The following is a 21114-nucleotide window of genomic DNA, read 5'->3' as shown; positions in this document are numbered from 1 at the left end:
GCTGCTAAAATCTTAGTATATATTTTTGCATCCAGGTTAATCAGGGATATGTCCTCGTGTATCAGATACGAGTTATCCCTGATTTCACTGCATGCAAGGATTGTGTGGAGCTTACTGGCCCTATATCGAAAGACTCGAGCGCGAGAAAACATCTTGCAATTTGAACTTCTTCAAAGCGCAACGTCGCAAGGGCCGAACCTGGTGGCTTTATGGATGCACAGATGCGAAAGCTTACTAGTAGAATTCGACATCATGCCCGATTTACTCCATGAAAATCCAGTCGCTGCTAAAACGAAAATTTGGCGCTTGGACTGGGAGAAAACTTGTTCTGAAAGATCGACGGCAAAGCGGATGTCGAATGCTCCTTTGGAAGTCCGCCCCTTTAACACGCCTCAAGGTTACATCAATTTGTTCCCGGAACCAAATGCACGAAGACGTTTTATGTTATTTCGTTTAAATCTGTTTAAAACGAAAGAGCGGCTACAAAAATGGAAATGCAACAAAAGCATAAACCTCAGATGTAGATTTTGTACTAAAGTACCAGAGACGCTGAAACATCTAGTGTTGTTTTGTAATAGCTTTCGGGACAACAGAACATTGCTTTTGGGTCCTTGGGGGGGCCAATCACCCTTCATTGTGTGCAGAAGAATGGTGGGATCATATGTTTAACGGTACGGACCGAAAACTGTTATTTCCGCTGACACAATTTCTAGCAATAATTGAACACCAGCTGAATATGGTTGTTGATGATTTGGAAATGTATAAAGGGCCATTGTCCATCTTGAAAGCTGATGAACTGGGGGAAAGTTAGATGGTGATGGTGATCCCGAATGAAGTATTTTGAGGAACGTTGATGTATGTAAGAAATCTTTTAAAGGTTTGTAAAAACCATATAAAAATATGGGCCTATATGACTCTGGGTATGCCGGGACTTTCCCTGTTTTGTGGAAGACTAACACCTTCGCATCGTTCATTGTGGGTGCCACGTTACCGCTATCTTTGAATGAGTTTAGGAGCCTAGTGAGAACTGGGGTTAGCTGGTCTGCATACTTTTTTATAGAATAGGGCCGTGAAGCCATCTGAGCCAGGTGCTTTATTTACTGGGTGTTCTGTTATTGCTTTTTTGACTTCCTCCTCCCTGATTGGGTTCTCGAGGGCCAGTCTATCTTCTTCTGATATTCGCAGAATGGGGAGGGCTTTTAGGTATGTGTACTGTGCTTCTACATCCGGGAGGTCCAAGGAGTATAGCTTTTGATAGTATTCTCTAAATTATTCCCCGATATCTTGTGTGCGCGTCTGTAGTTCCCCTTTAGTGTTCCGTATGGCCTTAATCGTCATTTCTTTCTGTTTTGCGTGGAGTTGTCTGGCCAAGAGTCGGTCTGCTTTGTTTGCTTTTATGTAGTATCTCTGTCATAGGTAGAGTAAGTTTCTTTCTGCCCCTTTTGTGCGCAACAACTCCAGTTGGCCCTGTGCGTGTTTCAACGATTTCTTTAATGCTTTAGTGGGGTGGGTCAGAATGTTCTCTTGTATATCAGCTATTGACTTTTCCAGTTCCTTTTCCCACATATATCTCTGTTTCTCCTTAGTGATTTCCAACGCTATGATCTTCCCGCGAATAACTGCTTTGAACGCGTCCCAGACTGTTCCCATAGAGACTTCCCCGGTGTCATTTTGTGTAAAGTGTTCTTCTATCAGTCCCTTTATGGTTTCCCCTGTTATCGGGTCTTGGATTACGTCCAGGGGTAACCACTTCCATAGCCCTTTTGTTTTCCCCGGGAGATTTAGGTCGAGCCATAGCGGTGCATGGCCCGAGCGCTATTGCTCCCAGTTCTATCCCCTGTATCTTTCCCATAAGACCTAGTGATGCCCAGATATAATCTATTCTTGACATGGAATTATGTAAATGCGAGAAGTAGGTATACCCCCTTTGTTCCCCTTTCAGTTCCCTCCACACATCGTTTAGGGCCATTTGATCCATCTGTTGTCTGATGCGTTTTGATGGTGCTCCTTGACCATGTGTGTTCCCTGTGCTTCTGTCTAGTTGTGGGTTCCATGCCATGTTGAGATCCCCTCCCAGGATCACCTCCCACCTTGCAAAGCCTTCTAGTTTCCCCAACACATCTCTGAGGAAGCCATCCTGCCCCAGGTTAGGTGCATATACCGATGAGAGGGTAATGCGATATCCTTCTATCTCCACATTAGTAAACGCATATCTCCCTTCTTTATCCGCGAGTGTGTCCACCAGTTTAGCATCTCTCCCTTCCCTCATCGCTATCAGCACCCCGGCTTTTTTTTCGGTAGAGGTTGCTTGTGCCCAAATTTTGTACCCCCTAATGCGAGTTTTCTGCTTGTCCCTCGTCCTGATATGCGTTTCCTGGAGCAATAGTATATCCGCGCTCTCTCTTTTGAGCTCATTCTCCAGCTTCACCCGTTTCGTTGGATGATTCATGCCCCTAATGTTATAGCTTACGATGCGCAACTTCCCCATTTTGTTACGTATTCATGCGCAGTTCTTGGGTCCCCTTTCGTGCCCAATTTTCGAGTGTCAAGCCCCCCTCTCCTCCTCCCCTTTAACCCCCCCCCAAACCAATAACATTAAACCAAACAACTTGCCCCCGAGTTGGGCGAGGGTTCCTAGTGTCGCTAGGGCGTTGCGCCCCTCGCTCCCTGCTCTACTACCCTCGGGGGGTATTTTTGTAGGGGGATCCTAAACCCCACATTTCCGTCTGTCCTTACCGGATTCCAAGCCGGTGGGTCCTACCCGGACCGCCATCTCCATGTGATTAGTGGCTGTTCTTTTCTTTCCGGGGCCTCAATTAGGTGTCGCTGCCTTTTTGTCCACAATGTTTACTCCTCGATTCCGTCATGGTAGTTTCCTACGGTTCTCCCTTCCTAAATTTGTGCTCCTTTGTTTGACTGTTTCCCAGCCTCTCGGTTTTCTTGATTGTTCTCTCCTTGATTTAGGTTCCTCCGATTCCTCTTCCTCAAGTCCCATCATATTGAGGCCTTCTTCCCATTTGGTCGCTCTTCTCTGCTTCCTTTCCCAAGTGAAGATCAGCCCAAATAGGAAGGTCCATTTGTAGCGAATTTGTTTCGGCACCAGCGCCTTGACCAGTGGGGCCATAGCTCTTCTTTTTTGTAGGGTTACCAGAGCTAAATCCTGATATAGTTGTATGTCTTGCCCATTCATTCTGATATGCTCCATTTCTCTTGCCCTCCTCAATATCTGTTCTTTTTGTGGGTATGAGGAGAGAGCCGCCAGTACATCCCTTGGTCTTTCTCCCGGCGCTCCTGAACTTTTCGATCCTACCCTGTGGACTCTGTCCATCTGCCAGGTCTATTTTCAAGTCCTGCACCACCTGCTTCACGTCATTTTTCATAGTTGTGAATTGTTCCTGTACTGTGGACATGAATTTTTTTCTTGCAGGTCCAGGAACCATGTCCGCATGTCTTCTCTCGTGGGTGGCTATTGGTGATGGGTAGGAGTGTCGCTCTCCAGCTGGGAATCCTCCTGGGTTTGACCTCTATGTTGTGTTGAGCCCTCTGTCGACCACATTTGCAGGATATTTGCACGTTTTGAAGGTTGTGGTATTTGTTGCGTGGCGTTGCTTTTCCCTTTGGCTCTTGACATATTATTTTGCCTTTCTGGAGTGACGACAGGTTTTTTTAATGTTCTCCTGTGATGCTGAGGTTATTTGCTTGACGATCCGTTGGTTTGTTTTCTCTGGGTTGTTTATGCAATCCTGTCCCCTTATGAGTCTGGGCTTGTGTGTTCTATTATTTCACTTCCTCCCTGTATCGTACCGTTTCCTGTGAGCTTGTAGTAGCTGGGGTGTTCCTGGTCTTTTCTTCACTTGTCCGCTCACTATATTCCCCCTGGAGTGCTCCTCTTGTTCCCTTCTAGTTCCCCTTTACCCCCGATCAAAGTCCACTGTGCTTGCTTTTGCTGCGTGTCGGGGTGCGGTCACCTTTATGTCGCTGCCGTTCCTTGCCTGTGGGTTTAGTGGGGTGGAATATCGATTGTTACGGAGTGCGGATCGGGGGGGATCCCCCACTCTTTATCCTTTTGTTTGTTCGCCCCGTTCTCCACCTTCCCTCTGCACATGGGCCGCTTCCCTACGAGGGCGCGGCGAAGCGAGTAGGCAATAATAAGCGGGCTTTATCGTTTGTCCTTGATTTATTATTATTTTTCTTTGTTATTTTGCTCCCCCCCCCCCCGCGGGTGACTCCGTCTAGTTTGGATGTGTGGGAGCCCGCTGGGCGTCTTCTCCCGTTCCTGCCACTCCTCTCCCTCCTTATCTGTGGGGCTGGCACCGGGGTCTTGCCAGGCAAGACTGCCAGGCAAGACTCACCTCTTTCGTTGGTTTGTAGGATCTACTGGGCGGCCCCCGCTCCGAATCCGAGCGGTCCACCCTTAGTGCCGCCGTCTGTGGAGGCTTCTCCCCGCCTTCACTTCTCTCCCTCTCACAGGGCCTCTCATCGGATGTCAGCGCTTCCTCTTCTAGGCCGGCTTCGTGCCTCTCCTCCCGCCTGTTTGTGTCCTTGAAGACCATCCTGAGCTGCATACTTTACTTGCAGAAGGTGGATCCACTAGGGCAGATTTCAGCAGAGGAAAAAGAGGGAGTCCCTCTCTAGAAGGTTTGCATTTGCAGACAGCTTCTCAGCTGGAAGGGCAAGAGCAAGGGAAGAATAGGCTCTGCTGGGAGGATGGACTCCTCTGCAGGGAATTTACAGAGTGCAGGGGACCTCAGGAGACTGATAGTACCCCAAGAGAGAAGACAAAGGTTTCTACAATTAGCACATGAGATCCAAGAGGACCAAAAAGGCTCTCATTGTACTTTTACTGGCCCAGGATGGGTGCAGATGTGGACAAACACTGTAGAAACTGCCCTACTTTCCAGCTCCCTGCTAAACATGGTACCAAGAATTTGGCACCCTTAGTGCCCCACCCAGTTGTGAGTTCCTTTTGATAGGTAAGGCATTGACATTGTTGGTCCCCTAGACCCTCCAACTTCCTCAGGCAACCAGTTCATACTGGTTTTAGTAGGCCATGCTACTAGATACCCTGAGGCCATACCTATGAGGACCGTTACTCATCAGGCAGTGTCTAATGCCCTGCTTGGTATTTTTACAGGGTAGATTTTCATGTTTATGTTTATTTATTTATACCGCGCACAAGGTAATCTAAGGCTTAGAGGCGCCAACAAAACAGAAATTACATAATACATACAACATAACAGACAATACTGAGGGCCATAAACATATAAATTACAAAAGGGCATATATCCGACTACCAATTGCTGATCTGTAATCTCCGAAGAGCTTTCAAGTCCTGCGATCTAACAATTGGAGCCCACTTTGTTATTAAGCCATGCTAAAGTTTTATTTTTTAGTGACTCTCTAGATTCAGCTTGTCCACATTAATTAGAATGATGTTTCTTGGATCCAGTGCAAAGCTCCTCATATTGCAGTCTGCAATTTTGGGCATAGTGGATTTTTTCTGGTGAATATCCTTAAGTGGAGAGGGAGCCAGAAGTGGCACAGACTTCATGAGTTGTGATGTACTCTCTCGTGACACTGTAGTCCCTGGACAAGGAACAGGTGGAACTAACTTTGTTTGCCAGGATGAGTCTCTGAGTTAGCTCAATCGAATCTGTTTGAGAGTCCGCATGAACTCCAATCTCAAAGATTTAGGTTTGAGAGGCCTTTTCCACTCTTGTGAGTTCCAATTGGATGGGCTTCTGTGGAGAGGACGATGAGAGCATGGACATTTTTAATGTGACAGAGTCTAACCAGGAGTGGAATTCCACAAAGTTAGAACAAGTTGCTAGATTCCGTAGCATATGATCCTTAAAACATAGCCAGTTAGCTAGAGCTTTGGGCACGACCAACTCCTTCACAGCGCTAGCAGCTACTTCCAATTGTTCGCCTATTTTAAGTGGCTGATCTCGAGGAGCACGATGGCCCATAGGAGCCGGGCTTTCTGATGGATCAACAATATCTTTGAACAACTCCCCATTAACCCCACAATGTGCATTCTCAGGGGGAAGGGCCTTTGACTGAGATTGCATGGAAGAGCCCATAGGGGAGCAAATGAAGCTATCAACGCGCTGGTAAATTCCACAAGACTTGTGCAGTCCGGGCCAAGGTAAACAAAATCAATGAGGGCAATCCAGGAGGAAATCTAAGTAACAGAAGAGGGGTCCGGTCAACCAAGAAATCAATATGGTACCTAAACGTGATCCAAAGGAGGTCGAGTAGATATAAAGCAGGGGTCAGCAATGGTAGACAAAGATGTAGCACAAATGCAGGAAAGAATTCAAGAGGACTTACTGAGATTAGAAGCGCCAGCGCTATAGACGTACATTACTTTATACTTCCATGTTTAGAGATATGCGTCGTGTATTGGTTGTGCACCGCGTAGCTGTGGAAAAGGAGAAGCGCTCGAAAATAGACGAGCCATGTTCAGGGTAAACACGCAGCGTTGATATAAGTGCCATGGCAACCGCCAGGAGCGGACAGTGAATTGTGAGGGATGGTGTCTCTTATGGTAGGCGAGTGCTCCGTTCGTGAACCGTGACACTCGGGCAATAAGTTGCAATTGATGATTGCTGATCGCAATCCCATATGCCAAGAGGGAATGACTGCCAAGTCAGTCATCGACACCCTACTATATGACAGTTCCAGAGGTAGCTCCTCTACTGTGGTCAGTAGTTGTCAGACCCAGTGGAAGGATGGTGAAGTGACCCGTCAACTTCACTGAGCTGTCATCCACAGGAGAATGGTCAGAGAGAGAGCTATCAGTTCTCTAAGTTTGATTGGTGCCTTAAGTGAGCCCCAGAGAAGAATGTGGGACCTTCTCCTGTCAAACTTAATCTGTAAATCCCTGACCAACTTTCAGGGGTCAGGGCTTTGCCATGTTTCACAGCTTGGCAAGGTAAACTATTCTCAAGGCTTTGGTGAACCTGGGCAGGTTGCCATGCAGTTTCCTAGGAATCGTGTGGAGGATTTTATCTTGAGAGATAAAATTGGAGCCCTGCTTATGGCTAGAGTGGGAGCCAGAGAAATCTGTGCGTCTCCCTGCCCTGTATCCAAGCAGCCCTTCTTTCTTTTTTAAACTTTATTAAGTGCTCGACAATGTGACAGGGGCAACCATAGTAACAGTACCATAGAAGTCAATATAGACATAACAATGGCCTCATATCTGAGAGTTGCAATTTATAACTAAACAGCAGATAATAGAGGGGGTTAATCAATAACAGGTAGATTATTAAATTCAAGGAGGATCAGGAAGATCGGTCTCTCCAAGTCCATCGGTCGAGATTGAGTGCAAGTAAACTCGGAAGGGGGGCCAAATGTCCATGGACAGATCTGACCCATTGCATCAATATACAGCGCACAGCAAGAATCATACAAAGACTAGCAAGCTTACGAGGAGTACCCTGAAGTATCAAGAACTCGAACAGGCAATTCATACGGTTCAGATCAATAGTGCAGTCTAGCATCTCTAACAGCAGTACAGACCCCGGCCCAAAACCCGAAACTCCGGGACAAGCCCAGACCAAGTGAAGGTAGCCTGCATCATTTGAATAACATCTGGGGCAGAGAGGAGAGTGGTCTCGGGACATGTTGTGTGGTCTGGCTGGGGTGTAGTGAAATCTGTGCAATATCTTAAATTAAATCAAGCGAAACTTGACATTAGAGGAAACCTCAAATGTCTGCATGCACATAGCTTCCCATCCTCTGTCAGTGATATCAATACCCAGGTCCCTGCCCAAGGTCTCCCGTAACTTGGACAGTGGTTTATTAATCCGGTCCTGAAGCTGCTTGTAGAGTCTAGAAACTATCCCAGTAGACAAATCACCTTCCATCATCTGTGCCATAAATGGTTCATCAGGGGGTAGCGAAGGGAACTCCCTCCATGTCTTCTTGGCTGTGTGGCAAAGTCCGACGTAATGCAGCCACCAGGAGGTGTGCCCCCACAGGACAGTTAGGTAGATCAGGCCATGAGACGAAGAAACCCACATCAAACATATCTCCTAGAGTGGAGTAGCCACCTGCTGCCCAAGCGTTCATAGCGGTTCTGCTTATTTTAGGGAACCCTGGCGAGAGGTTCCAGAGCGGTAGATCCCTATTGAAGGGGTGAGGGTTATCGATAAGCTGCCATATTTTATCCCATGCCAACGTTGTGATGACAGCTGGACTGGGAGCCCCAGGATCTTTCAACAGTGGAGGTAGTACCAAAGAGCGGAGATCGCGGGGTCCAGCCGCGTGTCTTTCGATCTTTACATGTGGGAGTGTAGGTCCCTCAGCAAACCAATAATCTGCATATTGAGTCTGGCCTGCCAGCCAGTATTTTTCAAAGTCCGGGGCCGCCAGTTCTTACTGATTGTATGGTCTTGCTAGAGTGGCCCACTTGAGTCTTACCGTGCCAGCATGCCACAGAAACCCGTTTATGCCAGCCCTTAGTGCGTCAAACAGTGCAGCTCCAGGCCTTATCGTGACATTCAGAAAGCGGTATAGTAATTGCAGCAGTACAATCATTTTGAGGAGAGACACCCGACCAGCGAGGGTTATAGGTAGCCTTGCCCAATCACGCAGCTTTTCCAAGAGTTGTTGAAAGTAGGACCCAAAGTTTCGATCATACAGCGAGGTCCGATGTCCCGCGATTATGATCCCAAGATACTTAATCTCGGTGGGGGACCAAGTGAACCCCATGAGATCAATCTGGGCTATAGTAGCATCAGTCAAAGGAAATAGTTTGGACTTGCCGCAGTTGACCCGAAGTCCGGTCAGAAGCAGAGGACATGACACATAATGGGTGCGAGGTTCCTCTCCGGATCCCCGACGTAGGGCAATGCATCATCTGCATACAGCGAAATGATCGCCAGGGAGCCCAAGATTTTTATCCCTCTGCGTGCATGTTTTCAACGCATCAGATCGGCTAGAGGCTCTATGATTACAGCAAAGATTAGTGGGGTGAACGGGCAGCCTTGTCTGGTCCCCCTGCAGATATCAAATGGAGGCGATAGTCGGCCGTTCATGCAAACCCTGGCACCAGGCAATGTTTAGAGTAGCCGTATCCACTAAATGAATCGGGGGCTGAAAATGCATTTCTCTAGTACAACCCAGAGGAACAGCCAGAATATTGAGTCGAAGGCCTTCTGGACGTTCAATCTGGCAGCCACTGCCTCCACATCAGTGTCAACTTGAGCAAGAATGTTGAATAGGTGCCTCAGATTGAGGGCCGTAGAGTGGCCAGCACAAATCCAGACTGGTCAAGTTGTATAAGATGTGTCATTTATGGGACGAGCCGAAGGGCGAGAGCCTTAGCAAATATTTTAACATCACTATTGATGAATGAGAGGGGCGATATGAGCCGCAGTGTGTAGCAGGCTTACTGGGTTTAAGAAGCACATATCGCTGCCTCCCTATGTGTGGGGTAGCACCCCTTTCATACAGGATTCATCCCATAGTGCAGACAAATGGGGCACTGGGCGGGATTTGTAGCCTTTATAAAAGTCCACGGTGAGACCATCTGGGAGGGAAGAGCTTCGATGGCACGTGAAATCTCCTTGACCCCCATCTGACAGTCAAAAGCCTCTCGTCTCGATAGAGAGCACCAAGAGCGGGAATTCGTCCAAGAACGAGTCTATATCGGAGACGTTCGCTACGTCATTATTGGCGTGAAGTGCCTCATAAAAAGGAATGAACACCTTGTTTACGTCTGCTTCAGTATGTACTAGGACCCCAGGAGAGTTGAGTTCTCAATTAGCGGAATGTGGCAGTCTCCCTCCTCTTGTCGTACGATCCTGGTTAGCAGTCTGCCCGGTTGTTCCCCTTCGCCGTACTGCCTCACTGTCCCTGGGTTGTCAAGGAACCTCTGCTCTCCATCAGCATGTCCCCTGAAGCTGTCCAGTGCCTCTTCGCCCAACGTTGTAGCGGCACGATTCGCTGCATATTGTATTTCGAGTAGTTTAAGAGAGGCCTCACTGTCTCGGTTATTTTGGCAGATAGCCTTAATAATCACCGACACTTTAGCTAGGGCCATGCCATGGATATAAGCCTTAAAGGAATCCCATAGGGTAGCAAAGGAATCCACTGAGCCTACGTTTATTTTAAAGTAGTCGTCAACACATTCCCCCAGCTCGGCCATGAATACTGGATCCGATAGTGCTTGAGATTTCAGCCTACATGGGAGTCTCATGGCTTGTCTATCGCCCCAAGCCAAAGTCGGAGTGACCGGGGAGTGGTCCGAGTACGTCATGGGCAATATATCTGCTCCCACCGTCCATAGTGTACCAGACACCAGTCAATTCTAGAGTGCGAGTCGTGCACCGATGAATACAATGAGAACCCGTAGGACTGAAGGTGCAGTAGTCTCCAGGCACCTTCTGCACCCAGTCCGATTTACCCCTCAAGTATGGTCCGGGTGGCTCTAGAGAGCTGCCGGGCTTTGTTCCCCGACCTATCCAGATTAAGATCAACAATGGTATTAAAGTCGCCACCCCACAGGACGGGCACTATAGGGTACATTGCCAGTAGGTCTATCACCTGGGAGTAGAAGTCAGGGTCATCGATATTGGGCCCGTACATGTTGAGCATCACTACCTCGAGACCGAGCAGCATACCGTGCACCAGAACATAGCACCCAAGAGGATCTACGTGAGTGGCTCCAAGTACAAATTGTTGTACTGATTTGTGAATCAGGATCATGACGCTGCGGCTTTGGGTAGAGTATTGTGTATAATAACGATGTATACCCCAGCCTTTAGCAAACTTATCACAGCTTGTAGCTAGTGCATGTGTTTCTTGTAAGAAAAGAACGCGGGCCCTGTGTCGTTCAGCATAGAGCTGCAGCTTCTGCATCTTAACATGGTTACCCAGACCTCTGATATTCCAATTCATGCACATCAGTGTATCAGCCACCATCAGGCCATTGTAGGCAGTATGTCTTGGGTCCAGTGTGGGGCAGGGAGAACCACCTTGCCAGAAAGAATTCAAAGTGGTAGTCCCCCCCGACAGCTCTGTCACCCACGTCAAGCATTTTCCATATAACATTTCCCACCCCCTCCCAAGCAGAGGAGTGAAAACCCCATACCCAATATAACGATAACATTTGCAACTTAACATGAGGGGGCTGTTTGCATCTTGCAGCCCAACCCTCAACACAGCAGAGAAGAACGTAGCAAGTCTAAAATGCACAATACACTTTTCCAGGGAGGCAACAATAGACAACCCTGGGTAAACCCAGTACCAGAGTCCCTATAACGTAACCTACTTTGGTGTCCTAACTGCGGCTTGTAGTATCAAGCAGCAGCGCACTGAGAGGATAAGCAGGTTCACCCAGCAAAGTGTTGATCGATAAACGTCATGGCCTCTTCGGGGATTGCAAACAAGTAAACTTTCGCGAGAATGTTCTACCTTGAGCGTGGCAGTAACTAGCATAGCATAGTTGACCCCTAGGTCACAAATTCTCTTCTTCACTACCATGAAGGATTTACACTCCTGCTGCACGGTAAGAGAGAAGTCTGGATAAAGATTAATTCTGCTGGATCCCAGCAGGAGATCCCCTTTTGCAGTGGCAGCCTGCAGCACTGTATCCCCGTCGCAGTAATTCAGGACTCAGGTAATTATTGGAGGAGGAGATGCTCCTGCTTAAGGCTTTGTGGTCAGTGAACGGTGGGCGTGTTCTATAGCGAACTGAGGTGACAACTTGGGACCATCCAGCAGAGAGAGAAGAAAGCACTCCACGAAATCCTCCATGGGGCCCGCAATGTTGTCCTTCATGTGCAGGTTATTGGCCTAGATCAAGACTCCAAGTCCTTGTTTTTTTTTTTTCTGACGGATTGCACCTGCTTGGTGAGAGAGGTCAAGTCTGCTCTGAGCGCAGTGATGTCGTCCTCAGCTAGCCCGACTCTGGATTCAACCTCAGTGTCTCGGGTATCAGTCTTTTCCATGCAGGCCTTTATATAACTTTACGTGAGTGTTTTCTTGGATCTGTGTATGTACCGATTTCTGTGTACTACTCTACAGCTACATAACTCCCTTCTAAGATAAGCCTGACTGCTCAGGCAATCTAGCAACTTGTGTAGTACAGGCCTACATTAAGAGTTGGGTCCCTAATACCAACAGATAAGTCTTATGAAGTCTACCCGCAGTTATACTTTAGAGAGGCGTTAATCCATAATTGCAGCTTTCCTATGGACACGAAATGAAAGGGGTTCTCCAGTGACTTGCCATTTTTAATGGTTGCCCTTTGGGTCCCTGGAGTTTTGCACCAGAGTGAATTTTTAGCATCACTGCACATTTATTACAAAATGCAATGCATAAATCACTGCACTCATGTCTATTAAAATGTTCCTGGCTCTCGTTTTACCCATGGAGAAACACCATTTAATTTTTGCCCAGACTAAGTTCTCAGCCCAAGACACAGTGTGTAATAAAAGCTTGCACTAAGAGCGCACAAGCGTGCTGTAAATTTAAGGCAATAACTCAAGGCACAGTGAGGGAAACATTAGGCAGCATACACCATGGAAGCGCAGGCTTCAGACCAACCACAAGACCTAGGCACAGAGTAAGTGGCTAACATCAAGCGTGGGAGGAGGGTTGGGGAGGCGGTCCCGAACATCCATCGCAGGAGGGTCTGTCTTCTAGGGGGAGGGGGGGCTCCCTGGCAACTGCATGCCAGCTTCGCAATGTCCAAAAGACGATCCCAGAGGACCAACCATGGTGATCATGGACTGCTCCCCATAATCACACAAAGACCCCTTCCAAGCATACCCATCATGCTAAGCCTTTGAGACCTATCACAGAAGCCACAATACATGGCACAGAGAATTGCACACCAACATTGCACCGGGCTCTAAGGGTCAATGCCTAAAGATGGCACAGTTCGGATGAAAGCACTGCACTCTTCAGCCACAAGGTGTTGAGTGCACATGTCAAACTGCAAAACAGATGCGAAGACCAACAAAGCCATTACACACAGGCTCTAATCAGCACAGTGCCAAAGAACACAAAGTTATGGAAAAAAGAGAACACACACACACACACACACACACTGGGGAAACATTGCCTTACACAAGGAGTCAGAGCCCAGATAGAACCAATTATAACAGCCAAAGGGAAGAGCAGATTTGAGCACAACACCCTCTTCCTCCAAATATTAAAAAGAGCTAGCAAGCCAGAAGGACTCGGACAGATGACATGGCTTCCAAGTAACTAACTTAAAAGAAAACACCTCACTAACCCTACTGCTAAAGGGCAATTTCCTTTCTATCAAAATTAAACTAAGTGGTTTGTCAATAGTCAAAAGAAAAATGGGCGTCGGTCCAAACCTATCCACTAAACTGGGCCTACCACGTAGAAAAACATAACCGAAAATTAGCTAGCGTGTACACTACGTGTTGTTCACCACAATCTCGAGTTATCCAGGAGTTCTTTGTGGCTCTGGATCCACTGGTTAACCATATTTAACTGTTCTCCTTATTTAATCGTTATTGGCAGCCTATCAAAGTTCCTCAAGATTCCCCAAGTTCAACAATAAAAAGTCCCAAGTTCATGCAAAAATAAACCGTCCACATTTCTGTGTTTGGAAGCATATTTCCCTGATCTCTCTCCATCACTTGGGTGGTAATATCTCCGACTTGGTTCTGGTGTTGGGTGCCTCCATGCTCCCTTCGTATCAGCTCATCACTTTTATTAGGCCCTGTGTCCCAATGTCTCATTTAACACTCTGGGGAATTGGCAACCTCCCTCGTGTGGCTCTCTTTGCTCTTGTGGGTTTCTGTGACCCTTCTGGAGGTTGATAATACGGTGGTTTCCCAGGCTTCCATATCCCTTCTTCTCTCATGCTTTCTCGCTCTCTGGGTCTGTCTTCGACCTGGACAACTCATGTACCTTCAGTGATGCAGGGTTTGCGCCAGGGAGCATGCGTCTCTTCGGCAGTGGTGGCCTTCGGCAGTAGTGGCATTCTCCATCGGTTGCCGCTCCGACGGAATGGGTACAAGCGATTCGAGGGTTCAGCTCATCTCGTTGTTGCCTCACTCTTTTGCTCTCGCTTTGAGATCAAAGGATTCACTCCTCCCTCAGTTCCCAGTTACGGCGGCGTCAGTTCACAGACACCAGGCCCACCACGCTCTCGGCATGACCACGCCCCCAGGCAAGCTTTTTTTTATCGCGGCCTAGCAGGTCTGAGTCAGGCCGGCAGAGTATCCCTTTGCCACAGCCAGCACCGCTATTCAACGCAGCTCTGCACCTCGCAGACGTCCCCAAGTCAGAGGTTCTCCTCTGCGTATGGCTTCTCTCCCTCCATTCAAGGATGGTTGGCCTTTCATTCTCGCTCCACAATTTCAAAGGGGCGTATTGTTCCCAGTCAGCTGTCCAGCCTTTGGAAAATTCTGCATTACCTTGAGCCAAACACAGAGGTAATGTCAGGGCTGTTTTGAGTCCAAAATATTGATGCACCATCAGTCTCTTACTCCCATGAAAGCAGGAAATCCACCAGGTATAGGGAGCTTCCCACGGGAATGGAAGCCTGGAAGGGCGTCACTCCCAGTGAGGTCCTGCTTTCCTAAACCCCTGGGGGAGGGGCCAGGGGTTTGCTTAGTGGGCTCACCTCCATTCCATTCCTCAAAAGGGGTGGTTCCCCCTTGGGAAGAAAGGATGAAGTCTCCAGATTCATCTCAGGAGATTGGCACTAACACAACTATAAACTGCTATACATTCTCAGGCAACCTATGATCGACTTCTCAGAGGAGGAACGGTGTGAAGAAGAGTGCTCTAAAAGGTGAAGGAGGAAGAATTGGGGTAGGAGATTGAACTTGTGTGCCCAACACAAGCCCTTTAAGATGAGGTAACAATACTTTGAGATAGATGGGGATGCAGAATATACTCAAACATCAATAATCAAACTGACTCAGGAAGTTGGCAAAGTGCGTCCGTTTTAATATCAATTATCTAAAACAGGGAGCATAACGAACATCAGCAAAAACGCCCCATCTTCTCACTCAACGCATTTCATAAAACACACATTTCTAGTAAAACCTTGCCATCACTGACGTCAATCTATGTTGCAAACTACAAAAACCTACTTGGGAAAGTGATAGGCTTACAGGGAACCTCTAGGTATACGTTACATACTTGTCAGGGAAGGTGATTGGGTCTCTCATCAGGTGAGGCAACTAAGCCCTCCTCTAGTGCAGGTCACTATGAATGTCATCAAATACACGACATCCAAGTGGTTATACAAACTATAGGGCTCTTTAGTACGTGGCCCTTCATAATTGGATGGCGCCCTTGTACCCCTCTGTAATATTCCACCTATGTAAGCAGCACGCCGGCTAACATCCAGGTGCTGGTGGGCAGGTCAGAACCATAGCTCATCACCAATTAGCAGGTCATCTATCATCACTCTTGCTATCTGCCAGTCAATAAGCCCTTAGAACATTGGCCTTGGAAATGTTCTTCGTGCCTGAGAATAAGAGGGAGTATAGGCACACTTGTCTCTTGGTTTCGATACAGCTCGACCAATTGTCTGCTTTCATACAACCACGTGACTGCAGACCATATCTCAGAGTCTTTCTTTCTTTAAAACACTATTAAATGATGAACCGCTGACATCTGCAATGGTCTCACTCCTCATCTCAAACAGGAGTTTGTTCTTTTCACACGTTCTGTAACTACTGCATGAACATTCAGATTCACAGTGGCCTTGAATTCCCGATGCTGGGCCAACCAAGCCTTTCTTCGATTCACCTCTGAATGTCCATTGCTTTTCCAACTGCGACGCACAAAGCCTTTCTTTTCACTGGATCTAGCTCTGCTAAAATGCGCTGTGGAATCATCCATAGTCCATACATTCCTATGCATATATGTTGGTGCATCGCCGCAATCTATTCATTACATAGCTAGCCTTTAAGAATACTTTTTCTACTTGCGTTACTGCATCTGTACACTTGATATCTCCTTCATTATTTCTGTAGCATGAGCATCTTCATCTCGAGCCCGAAATGTTGCTCATCATTAACACCTCCTCTTTTGTTTCTATGGAATGTGTGCAAGTGCGTCAGCTCTGCTTTTAATGACGTTGTCTTGAATGCATGTATGGCTTCCTCAATGGGAACCTTACTTCCAAGATTCTTTTCGGTATAGGTATTTTCACTGGCACTGCACGTGTCTCACACTCTAGTTCCCAACATATAGGTAGCATGGGGGGGGGGCGAGTTTTGGGTGGATCTACAAGATGCCAACACTCCACACAATACCTAGCGAACCCATCACTAGACGGTAGCTTCAGGACACACTAGAAACGAGTAATACCATTCTCTTCAATAGGAATCATTCCCTAAAAAAATAAAATAATAATAAATTTAAAAAAAAGGTACGGTAATGTCTTCAAAGTCTCATTTTCTTATTAGCCCATAAAGGTAGACTGTATACACCCTAATGATCTTGAGGAAGATATTTAAGAGGAAGAAGGGGGCTGGGAAGAACCCCAAGCAGAGGAGCTCACATACAAATGTACATCAAAAATACTATAATTATAGTCCTTTATAACAAAACACAAATAAACCACAGCATTAATAAAACAGTTACTACACACGCTTTTCACTATGTAACATATATACAAAATGCGTTTAGCCTAATGCTGATGAAGGTGGAGAAAATAACCACAACCTTCAACAGAAGAGGCAAGTTCAATACAGATATCGCATTAGGGAGTTCTTCGAACTCAATCCCCATCTTATACAGGCCAGCCTTAAGAAGTAAGGAGCTTTATGCTCAATGTACAGCAGTGCGTTAACAACGCGTGGTTGTGCGTAAAGCGAAAAAGTGGGTTCTCTTCAGGGAGCTGTAGCTGTTCAGGAAGGGGGTTGAGGCGATGAAGTGGCAGGACAGTAGCCTTTGCACAGCTCTTGAAGAAAGGAGAAGGATAGTTCTGGTGCAGCACGTCTCAGGACGCAGTGGGGAAGGTCTGCAGGCACTTACCGTGACAGTCAACACAACACGCGACATAGGGACAGCAAATGTTTGTGGCGTGGCGCACTCTCATAAATCGCGAACCAGAGGAGCTAGGACTACAGGTTTTGGCAGGTGAGGGCCCAGGATCACAAGTAAGCGATTCCCAAAGTCTTATTCAAGATTCGTTTTGCGCCGAAATCTAGGAAAACCAATGGAAGATCTGCTCTCTTGCATGCACGCCAGGCGTGGCCCACAGTGGTTCCAGTCATCCAGGTCTACCAGACAAACTGGCACCAGTAGTGTGGACTGGGACCAGACAGTCCCAACCCTCTTCCTTGGCACTAGCACGTGACATGCAGAAGCCCACGGAAGATGCGGTTTTCGCAGGAGGATGCATGCCCAAATAAGGAATACTCGGGTCTCTCGACCTGAGGGAAGGCAAACAGACAAAATGGCCAAAGGACAGAACAAGAGACTTTGTCCCATTTTCGGCACTGGCAATGAAGTAAAAATACTTAAAAGTAAACTGCTGCCACCAGTTCGTCCTAAGCACACTTGTAGGAACACCAAAAAAATCTTTAGAGGATGGCTAGGGCCATAAAACAAAAAGGACCCCTATGCACGGTACAGTAAGGTACTTGACACATCAAAAGTTACAAAGAAACTGCAACATAGTCGAAGACTAAGGGAAACTGTTTCCCAGTATTGACTGCATGAAGGACGTGTCAGTTTCCCCATAACAAATGCGCAAATGCTCCACTGGAAAAAGTCAGGTTAGGTAAGCCAAACAAAAGCAAAATGTTTCGGGGGGGGGGGGGGGGGTTCACATATGGAGGGAAAATTGCACCAAGGGAGATCTTTCCTAACACAGAGTAAAAGAGGGGGGCCCCCAGAGTGAAAGAGGGGGACCCCAGAGTGAAAGAGGGGGGCCCCCAGAGTGAAAGAGGGGGACCCCCAGAGTGAAAGAGGGGGGCCCCCAGAGCAACAGGCCCTCCCAAGCAAGAAAGAGGGGGAAGAGTGGAAAAAAATGGGGGACGGGGGGGAGCGCAAATGGGGGAGGGGACGAGCTCAACAAGGAAGAGAGCGCAACTGGGGCAGGGAAAGAGGGAGAGAGAGGGGGAGAAAGAGGGGACAAGAGGAGGAGGAGAAAAAGAGAAGAGGGAGAGAAAGAGATAAACCACTCCGAATGCTCTTTTGTGCACCTTTCACCCTCCCAACTGACACTTCTAAATGCCTTCATTTCTGTTCACTTCTCTCTCCCCGCTTTTTTCTAGAACATCCTATCCACCTAGCCAAACTTCAGATCTAGCTTTCCCTCATCATGATTTAGCTTCTTTGTCTTTTTACTGGAGAGACCATCCAGGTGGTCAATGACGCCTGAAAACCAGTGATAAAGGTGACACATGCCTATTAATACTGCTCAACCTCGCAGCCACATTTGAGACCGTGGACCAGGACATGCTACTGTCCCGCCTTACTCACCAAATGGACTTTCCAGGCACAGCCATAAAATGGTTCTACTTATACTTATCTGGGAGACGGCAGGGTGTCGGGTAGTGGAGTTACTTTGCTGATAATGTTGGGGGCTCGGGGGCATGAAATCTAAAGGAAAGGGCCCCCTGTCAAATGAGAGGAATAAATGGTGTGCCTTGAAAGTTGAGGGGTTGTGAGGGGTGGGGGTGGGGGTGGAGGGGTTAAAACACCCTTGTGTGCCCCCCCCTAAAATTAGACCCATGCATCCAGATGGGTTCTCTGGGTTTGGCATGCAGCAACATGACTTGCGTTGACCCCCTACGGCTCCATCCTCTCTCCAATCTTATTCAATTGATGCATGGAACCCTGTAACACACTCCTCATCGACTCCAGCATCTCTATACACCAATACACGGACCACACTAAGCAATACTTAAATGTTAGGAGACTCCAGGACATCCTTAGACTCTGTGGAGGCCTTGCTACAACGCAAACATGGATGTCAAGGACCTACTTCAAACATAACTCTACCAAGACAAAATCCATCCTCCTAGGCACCCACCAGTCAGGTTTTCACTCAAAGGTGGCTGAATGGTATGCACTTGAACAGATTTACCCCAGAACTAAGCAACATCTCTCAGATTCATCCCAGGACTTCAGAATGGTAGTGCAGGCTTCCAGCCACACACCTGCTGCACCCTCTTGCCCCCCATTAAGGCAGTGTGTCTCAGAAACGGCGCACACAAGTTCAACCACATCTTGGCCGCCCTATGCAATCTGCATTGGTTCCCTAGGATCCTGTTAAAAAATGCCTGTATAACCTATCTGGATACCTCAGCTGGCACAACACTTTACCGGCATCCAAGTTAAATGCCTCTAGCAGATTGAGACCATTGCCAGACTCAAGATGAGACAGGTCTGCAAGGAGTACTCAAGGAGAAAACTAGGACACAGTCCTTCTCCTGATACACTTTGCTCCTTTTGAATTCCATCCCATGGGAATCCGGACCCCTCCCTCCTCTTGTTACAGAAAGAGTGGGAAACCTGGCTTTTTCCCTCAGACCTTAACATTACCTAGGCTTCGAGGATACTCACCAGCTAAGGGGTGACTATATGCAACTCAATACAGTGCTACAGAGTTCATTGTTGTGTACCCACATACAGTGTACTGTTCTACGGTTTGCCCATCAACACTCTTGCCTGTTAATGTTACCCTAATCCTGTACAGGGATTCTCTGCTTCGGAGCTAGGTCTGTACTATATAAATGTAATCGATATAACCATGAATCTCTTACCTTTAAACATTTGCTTGTTACTTTCCCAAGCCTTTAAAACCAGCTGTAATGCCTTTATTGCCAAGGGCTAGTCCTCTTATGCACATCTTAATTACTGATGACATCATAAAATTAAAATTCACACCACACATTTACTTTTAGAGTGCCTTTGCAATCACAATATTCAAATGAATACATTAAAAAAAGCCCTAGTCAGTGTATATCGATTTAAAAAAATATAGAAGCCTTTCCACCAACCCTTTTTAAATCCTGTCACTTACTTTTTGGATGATGACCAGTCGAGTTTCTCATCTTCATCTCCACTGTCACTGCTGTCAGACGATGATGGCTTTTCAATAGGTTTCTCTCCTCCAGAGAGTAGAGTCGCCGACTTCAAACAAGACAGTGCAAGTTCATCATTAGAAAGGAACACTTTTCAGGAACTACTAACAAGCCCAAGCAGCAGTATATCCACTATCAGTGCAGGCATGGCAAATATCGTAAGCATGGTCTAACTTCAGCTTTTTAAACACTGCCTCACTTCTGAAATGTTGCTGGGGTGCAAGAGGAAGGGGTGGTGTTAACTTCACTCATCTAAACATGTTGTCCTACAGTCTCTAGCATACCATACACTCCAGCAAAGTATTAAAATAGTTTGCCTGAACATTTACAAATCCTGCACCCTTGAAAAACAAAATCCAGTAATAATGTGAAATCCTGCAATATGAGCAACTGAAATTACAGAATACCAACATCATCCTTGAAAAGGCAAGTCAGAAAAGTTAGCAACCTCAAATTGCTAGACTACAGTCACTCAGTATTCTAAGCTCGCAGTTTATCGTTTAGCAAGCCTACAGAGGGAGAAAAAAACTACTTGAGGCCTTACAAATTCATAAAAATACCACTAGAACTCTAGGTAGAGTTCTTAGCTTACCTACTCAACCTAAGAGAAATGCAGAGAACTAGAACAGGTAATACAATACATGGACCAGTGCTTTCTGTAAAATGGTGCATGTCACCATAAGTACACTTCATATTTGGCACAATGCTGTCACCCACAGGCCAGCCCACACAGTGAAACTTTGATTCGCCATTTACTGCAGACAAGTTTTCTTTGCAGTAACTATCAAATAATCAAATAAAAGCTTCAAACATCACCATATTTGTCAGCAAGGCTGAGTACCACCATCATAAAATCTCTTGGACTAAGAGTGGGCGAGGAGATTTTAGGAGTCCTGTTTGTGCCAAAAACATTTGTGCAATCACTACTCCTCTTCCTGAAAAAGACTTAACTCTGTCCTGGCACTGGTCTCAGTCTCCTCAAAACCATGTGCCTCGTGCACAAAACTTTCTGAACACACCCTCCCACTCTACATGGTAAAGTGTGGAATAGCTTTCATCC

The 21114-nt window shown here is 47.0% G+C and overlaps 1 protein-coding gene across 3 annotated transcripts in view; it reads right to left on the bottom strand.

Annotated features, from left to right (window-relative positions):
- Positions 1–21114, bottom strand: part of LOC138455904 (G patch domain-containing protein 4) — a 296404-nt gene that overhangs the window by 51963 nt on the left and 223327 nt on the right. For all 3 annotated transcript variants that reach the window (XM_069607140.1, XM_069607141.1, XM_069607142.1), the window contains one exon: positions 19994–20103. In XM_069607140.1, coding sequence (XP_069463241.1) covers positions 19994–20103 — 110 coding nt within the window. The remainder of the gene's footprint in view (positions 1–19993; positions 20104–21114) is intronic.

The sequence above is a fragment of the Ambystoma mexicanum genome, chromosome 1p (genome assembly GCF_040938575.1).
Source record: "Ambystoma mexicanum isolate Mex_15411 chromosome 1p, UKY_AmexF1_1, whole genome shotgun sequence".
Classification (NCBI taxonomy): Eukaryota; Metazoa; Chordata; class Amphibia; order Caudata; family Ambystomatidae; genus Ambystoma; species Ambystoma mexicanum.
This window is presented reverse-complemented; position numbering and strand designations above follow the sequence as displayed.